Below are 14,894 nucleotides of genomic sequence, written 5' to 3'. Positions count from 1 at the left end.
CATCATTAGCTACATAGCTTTAGGTGGCCTGGCTCGTTATCACAAACAAAATCTGCCAAGCAACTTAAACGAAATTTTAAATGCCGGTAAAGGTTTTATGTAGGCGTAGTCCCAGCCTCATCAGTGAGCGTCTCTTTGCATAATTATAACACAAGGTGTGTTTTCTTTTGGACTTTATTGTAAACTATTTGTGGTTCAGGTCTGCATATCTGTTCAACATAACACAACCACAGTTATAATCACACCACGCACTGAATCACACACCACACACTGGTTGTGAGTTTGTGGTCTATTAAAGGTACAAGGGAGCCGGACAAAGAATATTCAGGGCAGGCTAGGTTTGTCATCCACAAGGCAGAGTCATTCAGGTACAGGGCAGCAGGCAGACTCGAAGTCAGGGCAGGCAGGATGTAAGGACCAGGGGAACTAAGAGGCAGAAAAGACTAAAGGAGGTAGAGAAAAACATGCTGGTACTGTAGGCTTGACAAACAAGAAGAACTGACCCCAAACAGAAAACACAGGGATAAATGATGGTAGGAAGGAAGATGGGAGACACCTGGAGGGGGTGGAGACAAACAGGAGATGAGTGAAACAGATCAGGGTGGGACAGGAATCTCTTTAAGACATACTACTTCATTATGTTATTGTAGATTGACATGGCATTGTGTTTTGTATCTGTCTGCTAGTGTACTGTTGTCCCTGTGCTTGACACCACTATCCCTGCATCAAGGGTTGTGTGTCAGAAATAGCCAGAAACGTATGCTGCTTGGTATACTGACAGACCTGCTATTGGATGTAATATGTAATACTTTCTTGGTGTACTGTACTACTATGACGATTTTGTGAGGAACAGAAGGGTAAAATTTAAGAGGCCACTGCAAATGTTACCCTTCTGTTCCTCCCTCAAAATGGTCCTTCTCCACTTTTTAAAAAGGAAAGAAAAAGGTGCACTGCATGTACAATTTCTGACACAATAGTTTGGTACGATTCCATTTGAGATAAAAGTAAAGTCAGCCAACCTGAACAGACAGTCCTCTGACTAATCAAACCTTCTTGGTGTTTGAGAGGAAAATTACACTGATATTCTTTATTTCTACCTCCAGAGGGTAATAGTGTTTATAATTCTTCTTATAATCATAATAGAAATACCTCAGGATGACCACACGATGTCTCAGTATATGACAAGAGATAGAATATTCCACAGGTACAATCCAGCCCAGTGACATCAGCTTCTCAGACAGGTTAATATTTCACATTAGTTACTGACTACCGTGTCATTGTGTTCAAATCAATGTTATTTGTATAGCCCTTTCTACAAGCAATGTCACAGAGGGCCCATAGAACTGCACCTAAACCAACCTAAACCCTCAAGGAAGACAAGAAAAAACTCAGGAAAACTCATAGTTAAAACATTTAAGAAAGCCTGGGAGGAGCAATTCAGTGAGAGTTCCACTTCTCCAGAGGTGGTCGGTGACTAAGAGAGGTGCAGACCATAAGCAAAGCATAATCATGCATCAAGAGGTAGAGATGGAAATAAAATGTGCAAATGGATGTTGAACACAGATAATCAGAGTTCCAAATGTTGGGGTCACTAGGAAAAGTAAGACATTTGAAGTTGGGTAAAAAAAAAAACTATTTGGGGGTTTTCTCTGCTGTTAAATATAATAGCAGTCATGTTTGACCCTTATGACAACACAAGGTGTAGAGTCTTTTACCAACTCTTACATTAGGCCAATGAGGTGGGACCAGGGAAGCACTTGCTTGGACGCGTGTTCTGCGTGCCAATAATCAATGTCCACAATATGTCTGCATTTCTGTGCTGACGGCCTGCTCACGGTAGCACCAGCAATACAGTCCATTTCATTTAATTTTTGGATTAGTTCCATTCATTTTCTTTTGCACACAAATCAAACAATGACACACAAACCTGACACGGTGAAAAGCTGTATGCTTTTCCACCTAGCCACACACCTGTGTATCCCTGGCTGTTAATTACCTATATGCCTTCCCAAAGACAATGCTCCACCCAGTGCTCAAACATAAAACTGCCCATTTATTAGCATCACCAATGTGGTATATAAATAAAACAAAACAAAGTTGTATAATGGCTCCAACACAAGGGTTAAGATATACTATTCCTCATATTATTGTACAGTAGTGGTAATAATACTAAGCTCAACTATAATAAGTCAACAGCTTAACATATGGTTCCCAGTAATATAAAATAACACTAAAAGGGGTGAACATTTTCAAAATTTCATTTTCAATCAGATAAATCCATAATCATACCCATCGTCATCGTTTCAACAGTATGGTGTCAATTTCCACGTCAGTCCCTATGGTTGGCGCCTCTTCCACTGCATGAAGGGTTTCGGATTAGGAATAGCAAGAAGTGTGCTTGGTGTATAATACTACTCTGTAACCTGCTATTTTTACTTCAGAGGATGGTCCATTTACATGTATTCTTTCAGATCCATTGTGGTGGTATACAGAGCCAAAATGATGAAAATTGTGTCAATGTCCAAATATTTATGGACCTAACTGTAAATCAGTTACAACTAACAAATCTTTAAGTGCTGGTGTACTTTCGGAACAAGTGCGTCTTTAGCCTTTTCTTGAAGGTGGGGAGACAGTCAGTGTCTCTGATGGAGGTGAGGAGGTGATTCCCCCATTGGGAGGCCAGACAGGAGAAGAGCTTGGGTTGGGAGCGGGTGCTCTTGAGAGGTGGGGCCACCAGACGGTTGTCAGAAGAAGACCGTAGGTGGCGGGTAGGGGTGTAAGGCTGGAGGAGAGACTGGATGTAGGCAGGCGCAGTCCCGTTCTCCGCTCGGAAGGTCAGTACCAGGGTCTTGAATCTGATGCGGGCCGTGATGGGTAGCCAGTGGAGGGAGATGAAGAGCGGGGTGACATGGGAGCGTCTGGGTAGGTTGATGGTAGCATTCCATCTGAGATGCAGGGATAGTATACTGGCCCACGATTTCTGTCGGTATTGCACCTTGCGTATGCGTACATTTAAGGGCCAGGGAGACGTGCTTAAAGTAGGCACCAAACGAACGCAGGATACGTGCTGCAGCCATTCAGCATGTGTACACGTACATAGCGGAAAGTATATTTCGGCCTTAAGTGTCAGGTGCAACGCTGCTCTGTAGGAAGTAGAACACACTTGTATTGGTCATTTGCACAGATCACTAAAGATAATATTGATCACTAAAGATAACATGTAACAGCATCTAATAACGAGCCCCCATATTCAACTCCTATTAGTCATGCCCAGAAATGACAATCTGTTTCTTTGTTCCCTTCTTTAGAAAATCAACTGTTAGTCTAATTTCTTTCACTCCAAAAAACCTTTTCTGTCTTTTAAAACAGTTAAGTTTAAGACCAATATTGTTTTAGATTCTCTATTTTACCAAATCACACCTCTTTTTATCAAAGATATGATAAAAGCAATTTTCATTATGCCAAACCAGAATCCGTATGCTTCTTAAATGAAATATAGACCAAATAATGTTCTTAATGTAGCTATTAACCAAACATTTTTCCCAAATATATTTTCTATAAAGGTCAGATAGGTAGAACTTCATAACTCGTTTTGCTGCAGTTCAAAACGAGCCAATTAGCTCAAACCATCATAACCACAATTTATCAGACTTGATGAGTGTTCCCAAATTATTTCAGAACTGAATGTTATAATAACCCTCTTCATGCACTAATACCATTTATTAATACAACATTATCACAGCCTAACTGTTTATCCCAAACAGTATGCCAGGCTCTGATAAAACTCTCAAATAAAACTTAAAACCAAATTACAATTAAACTCCAAATAAAAGTACATTTAGTTATGTTCTCTTTCTCATTTTTAACCACATTATATCTAATACCTTTATCAAAACTCTTAAAAACCCTAGATTTTACTATTTTGACTTAAAATGTTATCCCATATACCATCAAAGTATATTCATAGTTTCCTCTTCAAAACATCAGTGTTTAAACCAATCATCTCTTCACATCCACAAAACGTTCTTGTTTTATTTCATAACCTTCCATGATCCTCTCTAAACCAATCCTTTATGTAACTTTCCAATTGCTTCCTCACAATTTTTCACATACATTTCCTCAAACCATTCTTTGACCAACACAGCTGTTTAGCGTTTACCGTCTATTCACTTAATTTTGCTCTAGTATAACTCTTCCAATTGTATTAGAACCAATTTATAAACCAGGGGTATACCCTCAGGGATCACCTTTGTAAGATCTCAACGTAACTGGACTCTTTTAGCCCCCACCTTTCTCCAACTCTCCTCGGGATTTCTGTAACTTCTTGGTCAAAGAAAAAAGCACGAGATTGATAAAAGTTAGTGATCTCACAATTTGACAACTTGTTAGATTTTGCACTGAAGGCAATTATGGTCCTTGGAGGACACCTAGTGGATATTTTTATTTTTTATTTTATTTTTTAAAGAACGACAGATCTGTTTAAAATACCGTTCAACTCAACCCGACTCCACACAAATATTACTTTTTCACATCAATTCAATTCTGTAACCCTCTTGTACCGGAGAGGACAAAGAAAAGACACACCACACTCCTCTCTTTTTATTAAACTCAATCTGACTCCACACAAATAGACAGTGTTCAGGGACTCTAACCCCTGGAGAGGACTCTAACCTCCCTCTGGACAAAGACAACGAGTTCAGGGACTCTAACCCTTGGAGAGGACTCTAACCTCCCTCTGGAAAAAGACAACGAGTTCAGGGACTCTAACCCTTGGAGAGCACTCTAACCTCCCTCTGGACAAAGACAACGAGTTCAGGGACTCTAACCCTTGGAGAGGACTCTAACCTCCCTCTGGACAAAGACAACGAGTTCAGGGACTCTAACCCTTGGAGAGCACTCTAACCTCCCTCTGGACAAAGACAACGAGTTTAGGGACTCTAACCCCGGGAGAGGACTCTAACCTCCCCTTGGACAAAGACAACGAGTTTAGGGACTCTAACCCCGGGAGAGGACTCTAACCTCCCCTTGGACAAAGACGAGTTTAGGGACTCTAACCCCTGGAGATGACTCTAACCTCCCCTTGGACAAAGACAACGAGTTTAGGGACTCTAAGCCTTGGAGAGGACTCTAACCTCCCCTTGGACAAAGACAACGAGTTTAGGGACTCTAACCCCTGGAGAGGACTCTAACCTCCCCTTGGACAAAGACAACGAGTTTAGGGACTCTAACCCCTGGAGAGGACTCTAACCTCCCCTTGGACAAAGACAAAACACAAAAACGGTTGATTTCCCACCACTGTTGGTTTGACTACGTACGATGAAACATAGTAATCGTTTAAATTTGGTTCTCAGTTCTGAATAGCAGTACTTTGAATTAACAGGTGTCTGCTTACCTTTTTTTTTACGTTGAGGCGCCTCTGACGATTACGTCTGCCTCCTCGTACCGGTGTACGGGTCTCTCTCCCGATCTGTCGGTCGGGCCGGAACCCTCTGGACTCCCTCTTTTCAGCGTCGGGGTCACCATTTGAAGGATTCAAAATCTATGTGTCTATTCCAATATGTAATGATGGTATTCAATGACACAAATCTGTGTTCTAGAAAGAGTGGTCTGGAGTCGCAGAGGTCCGATAATATCAGCTTTAATGCAGCAGTTGGAAATCAACAAGTACAGAGCTCTGGGGTTGTCTACGTTTCCCTACCCGCAACAGAGTTTGGGCTGGTTCACGAAGTCCAACTGGCTATCTGTCCCTCCCCAGCATATATTTATACAGTGCAATTGAAACACAAGTATTAAAAAAGGGTTGAGCTTGTTCTCTCGTGCATCAGGGAGTTGTTCTTGCCTACGCGTCCCACCTGCTCGGGTGCCGTCTCCACCCGGTTTCAAGGTTGTTTCTGAAAATGAAGAGATAGAGACACAAAGAACAGCCTGCTTCCCACACCCAGTGTGAGACCCAATGTTTAAGCCTGAGCACACTTCTAAGTTCATAACTTTAATAAGCACAATGCATAACTTTAATAAGCACAATATATTCTTTAATATATATATATATATATTTAGCAAGATATAAAATGTTGAAATACAGAAATACATAGGCATGATGGTGTTGACGATTAACCGTTTGTTCCAACACCGTTATCCACGAACAGCATCCGAATATAGCAGTTCCTCTTCTCTCAGGACGGAAGGCAGAGCCAACAGGCAGTTATGTTGCTCTTTTGGAGCAGAATATGGTTATCTAATGACCTAACAGAATTAAATAAATACTGATAAGCATTCTGTTATTTTAAAATATATACATGTATTGGGTAGCTAAGTTTTTTTTGCATATATTTGGTTAATTTCACTTCCATTTAATTCCCCTTTCATTTTTCAGAAGAACTTGCTGTTATTTTACTATGATAATATTGTCCAATAGCATGACGTGTTTGCATGCTCTGTCACGTGATCTCCACCTCTGGATCAGTTAGCCGTGTTGCTAAAAAGAACGACATTAACTAATGGCGTCGGAACCAGCGATGTATATCTGCTCAGAAAATTCAAAGATAAGAAAAATGTAGCTAACATCTGAAAGTTTAAGTCAACAAAACATGACTTTCCAGTCCAGAACAAAAGTATTTCAGTTTTTTTTACTGTAATTTAGAAGAAGTTTACCTCAGGATTACCACAGGATATTTGCGGTGTATAAACCAGGACATTTTGTAACTAGCTAATAAAGAGCGACTGAGGTGGGATATTCTTCAGTTGGAATCCAACTCAGTGGAACAAGTTCGCCAGGTAGGCTGATATTTCACCGTTTTATATGTAAAATGACATTTTAGGTGACTGAGGCAGGGTAGGGGGAACGGGAGGTAGTTACAAATATCTAGCTAGGAAGAGGCAGCAGGAGAGGGCTTTGCCGTTTAGTTGTTTATTATTCATAAGACCTCATTGGCGTAATGCAGGAACGTTTGTATGCCGACTGCACGACTTTCAAACAGACGATATTGTTGTAAGATTTTAGCATTCAGTCGAACAACCCCATTATATTAGCCGTTTCCCAATATGGCTTATATAGCATCAATAAAGCGTGCTTGATGCTGCCAGTACACTCTCCCTGCGCGTTTAACTTCAGGGTTTCCAATCTGTCAGACCAGCGCAGGTGACGACAATGTCCCTTGATTGGGGATAGCGGCCAGGTTTTGTGGAATACAAAAAACCTTTTTCAGTTTGAAGCTCAAGTTCCAATAAAAGGGCGAGTTCTCGCTTAATGTTTCTAGTTTTCCAATACGTCTATATCGTTGCCATTATACACAGGTAGTTTAGGAGTGATCTTATGCTGACACAATGTATCAGATTTTCCAGTCCTTATTTGCCGTTTAGTTGTTATTTATTATGCATAGTTGTAAAATGTAGATTGACATACCAGGTTTCCCAATGTCATTGGTGGTCTGTGCACTGTGGTCTGTTCTCTGGTCTGGTGAGAACTGTGTCCCTTCCCTCTACCAGTGCCCCTTCCTGTCACCTGTGTCCCTAAATATAGAACCCTGTGCCTCCAATGACTGCCACCCAGTGTCCAAAATATTCTGACAGTTCTATCTAACCAAAATAATATGACATGTCAATAAGAAACACAAATGGCTCCTACAGTTAGGAAAGTGGAAGATAGATGCTGTCTATTCTGCCGGAAAGCTAAAGGAGAACTACAGCTTAACTACAGTTTAAACAAGAACTCACACAGGGAGACTTATTAATTGATTTGGTCACTACCTCCGTATACAGAGGAATGGCCATTTTTATTTATTTTTGTGTACGTCTATTAATTGTAAAGTGGTATGTTCACGTCAACCAAGAGGCCAGTCGTGACGTGTCGTTTGTGAACGATTCCTTCATTTTGAACGAATCTTTAGAATGACTGGGGAGTAACGAGTCGTCTCAGTGAGTGATTCGTTCATCTTCTCGTGGCAGCGCATAGGGACTGTTGCATTGGCTCAGTAGAGGAAACAGAAAGGATTCGTTCACCTCATTCACGTTCACGTGACTGCTAGGTTTAGCATAGAAGACGTGAATGATTCGAGTGATAATTACAGGTTTTGTTATTTTTGCTTTACTTACAGTTCAGTGCAGTAATTGTTTGCTGTGATAATTAAATACCAGTGTGATAATAAGTGACCATTTCAAATCATGCAAACTGTCATGATGTATTGTATTTAATGGGGGAGTTTTTGTGGAAATATTATCTGGCACACAAATGTGCAATTCCTTTCCCTATAGCCTACTCTAATTTATCTTGGCTGGTTTAGATGCACTAATATTTCTTCCTTTGGAATATGATAACTGTTTAAAATAGTGGAAATATTGAACAAGCAAACTTGCTTGTTCTTTATCCTCGATTCTCTATTATCATCCCAACATTCCCAATACAAAAACCATGTTGTACAAATATATAGAATTGTCTGTCACATGGCTCTTCTTTCATTGGCTCCCTTGCATAGATCCTGCACGCGTGCGTGCGTGCGTATGTCTTAAAGTGGCCCTGCTTAGGCTAACTTACGTGAAATGCTCAGATAAGATAAGGATCTTCCTGTTTACCTAAGCCTTTACCTTGCCTATAGTTCACCTGGGGGGTTGGCCTCTCTACACAAATGGAATGCTGAACACTATCATTCTTATACAGGATAAAGAGTTACATCTTCAACTTTTCTGATATTGGATTACGTGGGTCACTGTCTAATGAGGGGAGGTGCAGCTATGACAGTACCTGCCAAATGAACCCCTCTGTGCTGACTCACTCTGGAGGCCCAGATGGATTCTGTCACAATATTGATCCTCTTTCTACAGGCTGTCAGGCTGTCTGGTCACAAAGGAAGGCTGTGCTTCTCTGGCCTCAGCTCTGAGGTCCAACCCCTTCCACCTGAGGGAACTGGACCTGAGCTACAATCATCCAGGAGAAAAAGGATTGAAGCTGCTCTCTGCTAGACTGGAGGATCCACACTGCAGACTGGAGAAACTCAAGTAAGGAGATGTTTGTTTTTTATATACCTCTTTAAGTAATGTCGCTTAACACTGAATATATCTAATTACGTTAATAGGCCTTGCATTTCTTGATGTTACAATTAAAACTGCATGTTTACTCTACAATCTACAATATGGTTGTAGCCACAATCATAATTGTATTTCCAGAAAGCGGGTTTAGTGAAAACTGAGTTTTTAAACCCTGAGATGAGGGAAACTCTGGGTTTTTAGCTCCAGAAAGAGAGGTCACTAAAACCAGACGTTGTAAAATGTAGCTCAGCTCAAACCTAGGTCCTAGTGTCGGTTTGAAGTGAATGTAGCTAGGGACTTCAACAAGAAAAGAAAATGGAATCAATTTGAGCGCAAAATAGTTTTTGAGCTTCATATAATATAAACATCATGTTGGACTCATATTGTTATATTTGCCGAATGTTTTTAACTACAAATATTATTATATTTACTCAGTTTTGGACTCCTTTGTGCAGAGAATGATGATACTAAGGCCCAATCCCAATGTCCCCCCTAAACCCTAAGCCCTGAACCCTCACACACTTACTTGACATCACCTAGTAAGTGATTGACTGCAAGAGGCTACAAGAGCTCAAAATGCTATGAATTGGAATGGTTCAGCACTTTGCGGCATTATAGGTAAAATAGTAATGTTGTTGGATCAAATCTGATGAAAGCATATTTGGAATTTATCATCAAAGGACAACCTACACACTAGGGCTGCACGATTATGACCAAAATGATAAGCACGATTATTTTGATCAACATTGAGATCACGATTAATTATCATGATTATTTGTTGATTTTAACCAAAACAACTTTTTTTGTCACGTAGGCTAATTATACCATGCAGTTTGTCAGTGATGAAGTAAGCAAACAGCGCTTGATCGGCCATGACTGACGTCAACGCAGCAAACCAGGAAGCAGGAATGTCCGACTTTACGCAGCCGTTTATAACTCTTCCCCGACTGCAAGCAGCAACTCTCTCTGGTCGTTTCACGCAGCCGATGTCGAACGCACCTATGGTTTACAGAGCGCTAGATTGGCTTTGCCAAAAGAATGCCGCATTTTAAATATCGCTCCATCACGCGAATTTGATCGTGGGAAGCCAAAATCGTGATCGTGATTAAAATTGTATTAATTGTGCAGCCCTACTACACCCAGTTCTGGCTATATTAACCGTCAGTGAGCTTTGTGTTTAAACTTTCTGATGTTAACTGTTATTTCTAACTTCTATTTCTGTTAACGTCAGGGTTGGTTGCTCCTTCCATGCTTGTTTGTTTACTGTTCTTCGTCTTTCTTGTCTTATGAAGAGGGTTAGCCAGGATCTTTTTCTCTCTTCCAGGCTTCCCCCGGTAACCCTCGTGTTTCACGTCACTACGCTGTGAATTGTGGGCAAGTCTGCAAAAATGCAGACTTACGGGTGCATAAAATGTGTTCGAAAGAGCCCTCACGAACTTGACAATTTGACAGTGGGACAGCCCTAAGCCCTCACAGACTTAGTGAGAACGTGCCTCAAAGTCTGTGAGTCTGTGAGGGTGGACATTGGGATTGGGCCTAACCGTTCGTAAACTCCAGATTGATTGTCCTGTTGTCTCTGAGGGAAAAAGCTGTTTGACCCGTGCATTGATTCAGAGCGTGCACGGAGAGAGGGGCTTATTCACAGACGTGTCTGTTGTAGTGAGAGAGAGAGAACGCGAGCGGGGCAAGAAGGGGCTGAGCGAATCAGTATGCTGCGTGCAGCTCTACTATTAAATATTTTTAATAGTAATATTTTTCTGAAAATGTCTTCATACTCGGCTGCACGCATGAGAATTTCTAATTCTCTGGATAAGAGTGTCTGCTAAATGACTAAATGTAATTCCAGTGAATTAGAAATGAACTAACTCAGATCAGCTGTTCTGGAAGCGATAACTCTGAGCTTCCCATCTCAGGGTTCATCAAGGGTTCATTCAGGGTTTGGCTCAGAGTTTGTAAAACCTGCTTTCTGGAATACACCTCTGATGATAAGAGAGAAACAACATGTTTACTTAGAAAGTCAGTTGCTAAGTCACTTATCAACAGGTGAAGTGTCTTTTCATCATTCCTCTGCATATCCCTACAGTGTGGATCATGGTGGAGAGTGCTGGATCAAACCTGGCCTTTTGAAGGCCTGGAGACGTGAGTATTGACTGCTACTTGGTTCTAGTACACAAGGTCATACAAGGGACAATACCATTAGTGACTTGGACACTGTCAAAAATGGACACACACACACACTGTAAACACACACTTTTAGAAGCAGTAATTTAACACAATTACCCACATCAATACTGTGTGTACGTCTGTGTGTGCTATGTCCCCTTCCTTCTCCCCTCCTCCCCTCTTCCTCTCCTCCCCTCTTCCTCTCCTTCCCTCTTCCCCTCCTCTGCTCTCCTCTCCTCTTCCCCTCCTCCCTCTTCCTCTCCTCCCCTCTTCCCTCTACTCTCCTCCCCTCTTCCCCTCCTCTGCTCTCCTCTCCTCCCCTCTTCCCTCTGCTCTCCTCTTCCCCTCTTCCTCTCCTCCCTTCCTCCCCTCTTCCCTTCTTCCCCTCCCTCTCCTCCCCTCTTCCCCTCCTCCCTCTGCTCTCCTCCCCTCTTCCCCTCCTCCCTCTGCTCTCCTCCCCTCTTCCCCTCCTCTCCTCCCCTCTTCCCTTCTTCCAAACCTCCCCTCTTCCCCTCCTCCCTCTTCTCTCCTCTTCCCCTCTTCCTCTCTTCCCCTCCTCCCTCTCCTCCCCTCTTCCCCTCCTCCCTATTCTCCTCTTCCTCTCCTCCCCTCGTCCCCTCCTCCCCTCTTCCCTTCTTTCCCTCCCTCTCTTCCCCTCTTCCCTCTCCTCTCCTCCCCTCTTCCCTCTTCCTCTCCTCCCCTCTTCCCTCTACTCTCCTCCCCTCTTCCCCTCCTCTACTCTCCTCCCCTCTTCCCCTCCTCTGCTCTCCTCCCCTCTTCCTCTCCTCCCCTCTTCCCCTCCTCCCTCTTCTCTCCTCTTCCCCTCTTCCTCTCCTCCCTTCCTCCCCTCTTCCCTTCTTCCCCTCCCTCTCCTCCCCTCTTCCCCTCCTCCCTCTGCTCTCCTCCCCTCTTCCTCTCCTCCCCTCCTCCCCTACTCTCCTCCCCTCTTCCCCTCTTCCTCTCCTCCCCTCTTCCCTTCTTCCCCTCCTTCCTCTCCTCCCCTCCTCCCCTCCTCTCCTCCCTTCTTCCCCTCTTCCCCTCCTTCCTCTCCTCCCCTCTTCCCTTCTTCCCTCTGCTCTCCTCCCCTCCCTAGAAAGATGGAGTGATGGGGGCATATCAGGGGTAAGGAGATGAGGGATGATGGAAAGAGGGATTTGGAGGGAGAGAGGTAGCATGTGAGGGATGGAGAACAGAATGAGAGAATGAAAGGAAGAGAGGGAGAGTGGAAGAGAGAGAGAGAGGGAGGGACAGAGAGCAGGGTAGAGAGGATGGAACAGAAATAGAGAGATAGAGAGAGAGAGAGAGAGAGAGGGGGAGAGAGAGGGGGAGAGAGAGAATGAAAGGGGGAGGGCAGGAAGAGGGAGACATTCTAATGTGAATGATGATGATCAGTAATATATTGTGTCTTGGTCTCCCCCATCAGATGCCTGTGAGCTCACACTGGACCCAAACACAGCAAACAGAGAACTCTCTCTGTCTGAGGAGAACAGAAAGGTGACATGGAGGAGAGAGAAGCAGCCGTATCCTGATCACCCAGAGAGATTTGAGGACTGGGAACAGGTGCTGTGTAGAGAGGGTCTGTCTGGGCGCTGTTACTGGGAGGCAGAGTGGAGTGGAGGATGGGTTTATATAGCAGTGACATAAAGGAATCAGCAGGAGAGGAGGGGGTGCTGACTGTGTGCTTGGACACAATAACAAGTCCTGGAGTCTGGACTGTGATGATTACAGTTACTCTGCCTGGCACAATGATGAGATCTGCCATACCTGCCCCCCCCCCCCCAGCTCCCACAGAGTAGGAGTGTATCTGGACTGGCCGGCCGGCACTCTGTCCTTCTACACAGTCTCCTCTGACACACTGACCCACCTGCACACATTCCACAGCACATTCACTGAGCCCCTCTATCCTGGGTTCAGGGTTCATGGCTCCTCAGTGTCCCTGTGTCAGGTAGAATAGCCCACACACACTCTCACACACTGTGCTCACATAGATGTCATTGAAGATTGAACTGTACAGTTGGAATTGATATCCCAGAGTGTTTGTAAATATTGCTGTGTGTAGAATGTTTGTTTTGTTTTAACCTTTAGATGTAAATATTACTGATATTAAATATTATTAATATCTCTAAATATTACCGACGCTTCCACCAGAGTGAGTTATTTTTCCAAAACGGAAGCTAGCTAGCTTTAGTTAGCTTCCGTTACCTAGCAACCTAGCATAATACTCGTAGCAATGCTACTACCTGCTAGTGTTACTTGTTAGCCTCCTAATTGTACATTTTGAAGCCGTACTACAGCGTTTGTCATGTCGTTTTTGTCTGTCGGAAAATAGTCGGTTGGAATGTTCAGAATCACACGTGTGACGTTACTCTGTGGGGCTTTCGAACTATCGCACACGTGTGATGCTGCTCCTTAACGGGTTAATTGTTGACAAACAACAATCCTGTCTTTGATCTCAGTCCCACTGAATGTGATGAACTAAATAGTGTCTTAGTGACTAAATAAGGAGAAATAAAGATGTTTTATACAGGATGATAGAAGACATGCTGTGTGTTTGTTGGTGACCCAGTGGCCCTATAGACACACACACACACACACACACACACACACACACACGTACACACACACACACACACACATGTACACACACACACACGTACACACACACACACTAACCCTCCCCCCACCCTCCCTCCCTACTCTCTCCCCACTATGATCAGTGACCTGTGCTCTTTTGTAGAAAAGCGTCTGCTAAATGAATGAATGTAAATGTACTCTCTCCCCTCACCCTCCCTCCCTACTCTCTCCCCCCACCCTCCCTCCCTACTCTCTCCCCCCACCCTCCCTCCCTACTCTCTCCCCTCACCCTCCCTCCCTACTCTCTCCCCCTACCCTCCCTCCCTACTCTCTCCCCCCACCCTCCCTCCCTACTCTCTCCCCCCACCTTCCCTCCCTACTCTCCCTCCCTACTCTCTCCCCCCACCCTCCCTCCCTACTCTCCCTCCCTACTCTCTCCCCCCACCCTCCCTCCCTACTCTCTCCCCCCACCTTCCCTCCCTACTCTCCCTCCCTACTCTCTCCCCCCACCCTCCCTCCCTACTCTCTCCCCCCACCCTCCCTACCTACTCTCTCCCCCCCACCCTCCCTCCCTACCCTCCCTCCCTACTCTCTCCCCTCACCCTCCCTCCCTACTCTCTCCCCCACCCTCCCTCCCTACTCTCTCCCCCCCACCCTCCCTCCCTACTCTCTCCCCCACCCTCCCTCCCTACTCTCTCCCCTCACCCTCCCTCCCTATTCTCTCCCCCCACCCTCCCTCCCTACTCTCTCCCCTCACCCTCCCTCCCTATTCTCTCCCCTCACCCTCCCTCCCTATTCTCTCCCCCACCCTCCCTCCCTACTCTCTCCCCCCACTCCTCATCTCCCTCCACTGGCTTCCCATCACGGCCCGTATCAGATTCAAGACTCTGGTACTGACCTTCCGAGCGGTGAACAGGACTGCTCCCGACTACATCAAGTCTCTCCCCCCACCCTCCCTCCCTACTCCCTCCCTCCCTACCCTCCCTCCCTATTCTCTCCCCTCACCCTCCCTCCCTACTCTCTCCCCCACCCTCCCTCCCTACTCTCTCCCCCCCACCCTCCCTCCCTACTCTCTTCCCCACCCTCCCTCCCTACTCTCTCCCCCCACCCTCCCTCGCTACTCTCTCCCCCCACCC

General features: G+C 44.6%; 1 protein-coding gene across 1 annotated transcript in view; it reads left to right on the top strand.

Moving 5' to 3' along the window:
- Window positions 1–13,713, top strand: part of LOC134017789 (protein NLRC3-like) — a 31,947-nt gene extending 18,234 nt beyond the window's left edge. The window contains 4 exon segments of the mRNA XM_062457818.1: window positions 8,818–8,991; window positions 11,105–11,160; window positions 12,608–12,824; window positions 12,826–13,713. Of these exon segments, the coding sequence (XP_062313802.1) occupies window positions 8,818–8,991; window positions 11,105–11,160; window positions 12,608–12,824; window positions 12,826–13,138 (760 nt within the window). The 3' untranslated portion in view covers window positions 13,139–13,713.
- Window positions 13,714–14,894: the final 1,181 nt, after the last annotated feature.

Source organism: Osmerus eperlanus, chromosome 3 (assembly GCF_963692335.1).
Source record: "Osmerus eperlanus chromosome 3, fOsmEpe2.1, whole genome shotgun sequence".
Classification (NCBI taxonomy): Eukaryota; Metazoa; Chordata; class Actinopteri; order Osmeriformes; family Osmeridae; genus Osmerus; species Osmerus eperlanus.
The sequence above is the reverse complement of the archived record's forward strand: the minus strand, read 5'-3'. Positions and strand labels throughout refer to the sequence as shown.